The sequence below is a fragment of the Apis dorsata genome, unplaced genomic scaffold (assembly GCF_000469605.1).
Source record: "Apis dorsata unplaced genomic scaffold, Apis dorsata 1.3 scaffold_285, whole genome shotgun sequence".
Taxonomy (NCBI): Eukaryota; Metazoa; Arthropoda; class Insecta; order Hymenoptera; family Apidae; genus Apis; species Apis dorsata.
The window spans coordinates 76,065-79,913 of NW_006263560.1; the positions used below are offsets into that span (position 1 = coordinate 76,065).

Sequence of the window (3,849 nt, forward strand, 5' to 3'; positions counted from 1 at the left end):
AATATCCGTGTCGAAAGGGTAGCGGCCGTCGATGGTTAAAATAATACGAACGTATCGGTCGAAAGGAGGTTTGAAAATATTTTCTATTAGTCGCGGTCTATATCTGTTTCCGAATATTTTTCCTCGGAACCCGCACGAGGAGTGTTTACTTTCAAATCTATTGCGTCGTTTGGATAATCGATCGCACGATTCTGGATCTGTAATATAAATTTATTATTACGATAATTAATATTATTCGAGGTGATGGGATATTTTTAATTACGATTCGTAATTCGAGGAAAGTTTAATTCGATAATAATTTGTCATAAATTTATTTTACTTGATATATTCTAGAAAATGAAACGAACATTTATTATTAACAATTATGTAGAAGAATTATGAATTAAATTATTGTTCGTTAAATTATTCATTGTAATATAATAAATCGAAAAGGTTTGATTGAAAAAAAAAGATTTGCATCGCGTAAAGTAGCAAAATATTAAAAAAACGTAAAAAGTACATAAATCCCTCGAATACGGATTATATTTAGACGAGCGCGTTATACAGTCGCGAAATCCAGGATTCCATATTCGAAACACGTGCACGATCTAACGGGTGGCATCGTCATCGTCGACGAGGGTATCCATCCAGTTTTATACCACGAACAAAGTTGTCTAGACGAAAAGATCGGGTTTGGGTATAGAGTGAAAGGTACACAGGGCTGGTAACGAAGTTTTCAAAGACAACATCGAGTCTGATATCTAACGAGTTCATTCCACTCGGGTTCCATGGCAAAAACTGCAAGTGGAGATCTCTATCTTGCTCCCTTTCCGCCCAGGTCACCGCTCTACCGCTCTCCCCCCGTATCCATTTTCACCCCTTTCCACCGACCGATGCGCAATTCCCTTTCCGTGCATTGTTCAACCGTTGCTCGTGGATTTTAATTTTACAAGGTATTATTGAGAAAGGGATAATGCGCTTTGATCATTCGAGTGTGTGTCTCTTATCTTATCGAATAAGATATCTTGTTCTTCTTTTTTCTTTCTTATAGAGGTACTCGTGAAATAAATTGAATAAGATTAAACTTTTATGAATCTTTTTTGAACTAGTTACTACACGCATCGAAAAGAAATTTTTAAAAATTATGAAAAGATTATAGTATCCATTCTACTGGTTGCTTACCTTTTTTTTTTTCTTTTAACAAAGAGCACACGAAGTAAAATTAAAACTAATCTAATTCAACGATACGATTGGCGCATATCTACATCACATCATCATGCAAAACGGAAAACTGATATTTAACGTGAAAATCAACCTGGAATCGTGGATGTTCTTACCTCCGATTCCGGCGACTGAACGATCAACGACGTTCTCGGTGGTTTTTCCGGAGGCACCTTCTTCAAAGTGCCGGTGAAGGAAGCGGAGGAGACGGCGGTGGTCGAAACGCCCTCGTGGCCGTCTATCTGGCACTGAAGCCGATGGAACTGCGAAAACGAAGCGCGCGACGCGTCGGTGCGCTCGAATTGCGGCAGACACGGCAACGGCATCTGCGACATGTTCGGTATCTGAATAGAATTCGGGTCGCTGGTATCGTGTTGCAGCCTGGGCGATAGCTTCTCGCAGACAGACGATTGGCAGGATTGATGATTAGAGTTTTGTGAATAGGAAGCGGTCAATAACGTTTGATGATGGCTGTGCGGCGTATTCTGGCTCTGCGTCAGGCAACTCTTATCGGACGATTGTTCTTGGTGGTTGGGCAGCGAGTTCGATTGAATCTGGTGGATCTCGTTCCCGATCCCGTGCGGTTGAAAATCGGTCGATCTTTGCAATTTGTCGCACAATTGGTTCTGCGCCTGCAGACTTTGCAGCCTTGCCTGCAAGTCGCTCTGTTGGTGTTGAAACTGCGCCACTTTGTCCAGGATTTGATTTTGACTCTGAAGACATTGAAGCTTCGCCTGCAGATCGCTCTGTTGCCGTTCGAATTGGCTCAGTTTCTCTGAAATTAAATCCAGGCTCTGTTGATTCTGCAATTGTTGTTGCTGTTGTTGTTGTTGTTGCTGTTGTTGTTGCTGCTGCGGCGTCAGCGTGTCGGATTTTTCGTTCTGTGGATCCAATTGGCTTTGAAGATTGTCCGTCTGGCTCTTACTGTGGGTCAATAGGTTGCCAGAGACATTGTGACTCTTGCGATGACTGTGAATTATGTGATCCACCTGATCGATCGGTTTGCCCAAGCCTGTTTCACCGAAATCGGTTACCACCGTGAGAACGGTCTTGGTATCTAACTTGGCTTCGCTCAGGGCTGGATACTGATGGCATATGTTGGGACTGGCCCTTTGAGAGGAGGTCGTGCTGGCAGGAGGTGGTCCCAGATTCGCCACGGATCCGCTAATGGGCTGCTCCTCGAACTCCTTCCTCGATAGTTCCATGTGTTTCGTCAGATCGGCGCTGACGTGACGCAAATGGCGACGTTGCTCCATTATCGTCCTCTGACTGATGTTGGGAATCGGTTGAAAGGCCGACTGGCTCATCCTCCCTTCCTTCCTATCGTCCGCCGCCTGATGGATCTGCCCTCTCGGATCTCTCCTCTCCTCGNCTGATTACGGGAACGCGGGCTGGTGGACGACATCATTTGATTCTGCATCATGCTCCTCTCGTGCTCCTGCCGTTGGCGTTGCTCGGCCCATATCGTCAACTCCTGCCTCGTCTTCTCGAAATTTTGATTGACGAACGAGGGACTCTTCTGCCCGCCACGATCCGCCGATCCCTCGCGGATCGGCATGAACGGCATAGGAGACCTTCTAACGTCCTCCATTCTTTTCCCTTCGATGGTCATAGGCGACCTCCTGTGCTCGTCGAAGTAATCGGATCGCCTGTTTTCTTGCGGCATCGCCACTCTTTGATTAGGGCTCACGTTGCCCCATTCGGGCTTTCTGTCCGCCCCTATGCTCTTCCTATTCTCTTGTCTCGTATCAAAAGCCATCGGAGATACTCTCAAGCTCGTGTCCAATCGCCTTTGATCAGGCGGATACACTTGATTGGCTTCGACCCGTTTCGGATCCACCATGCTTCCGCCCTTCCTGCCCGCCATCAATATTTCCTGATTCCCGTCACCGGGGAACGTGAAGGTGATCGTGTCGTTCCGCCGCTGGAAACTCGATGTAACGTCCACGGAAATAGACTTTCTATGTTCAGGCCTGGCCACGTACAGGCCGCAGTCGGCCGCCACGGCCTCGCACATTTTTTCCCGCCCAGGTGGCGGCTGATCCTCGTTCGTATCCACGTACAACCCGTCCTGTCGTGTCCGCGGATTTTGATTGATGGCCGCCAGATACCTCCTGTCTTGGGCGTCGGCCACTATCTGTGCACCCTGGACGATTATCGCCCCGTCGCTCCGATGGATCTGCTGCTCCTGCGGGACAGGATTTTGACCGGGATCGTATTTAGGCTTCTGCATCCCGGCCACGTCGACGCTCGCCGATTTTCTGTGCCCGGTGTCGTGCGTGATCTTCGAGTTGCCTCGGGGGGGAACCATGGGTTTCGGCCCACGACTCGGTCGCTCGCCAGTTGCCATCGCGAGACCGTGGGTCACGTTCTGGGCGATCGGTTGGATGATCGGTTGGGTCTGGTATTGGCCCAACTCCTGCGAGAATCTCTGAGGATTGGGCGATTGTTGGCCGAACTGTTGACCCGGGTAAATTCCCGCGTGGGGTGTGTACGGTACCGCGTTCATCATTGTCTGGGGATATTGGGTGTAAGGGTATTGGGGCTGGGTACCGTATTGGGCGTAGCCAGTCGGTTGAGGCACCACCACGCCTGAGAAGTACGGCGGCTGAGGACTGGCGGATTGAGGGGGTATTTGCGACCCGTGTT

The 3,849-nt window shown here is 48.4% G+C and overlaps 1 protein-coding gene across 1 annotated transcript in view; it reads right to left on the minus strand.

The window, feature by feature from the left end:
- LOC102679376 (mediator of RNA polymerase II transcription subunit 15-like) overlaps nt 1–3,849 on the minus strand; it is a 94,022-nt gene that overhangs the window by 17,145 nt on the left and 73,028 nt on the right. The window contains 2 exon segments of the mRNA XM_006616878.2: nt 1,317–2,572; nt 2,575–3,849. The exon segment at nt 2,575–3,849 is cut by the window's right edge and continues 3 nt beyond it. Of these exon segments, the coding sequence (XP_006616941.2) occupies nt 1,317–2,572; nt 2,575–3,849 (2,531 nt within the window).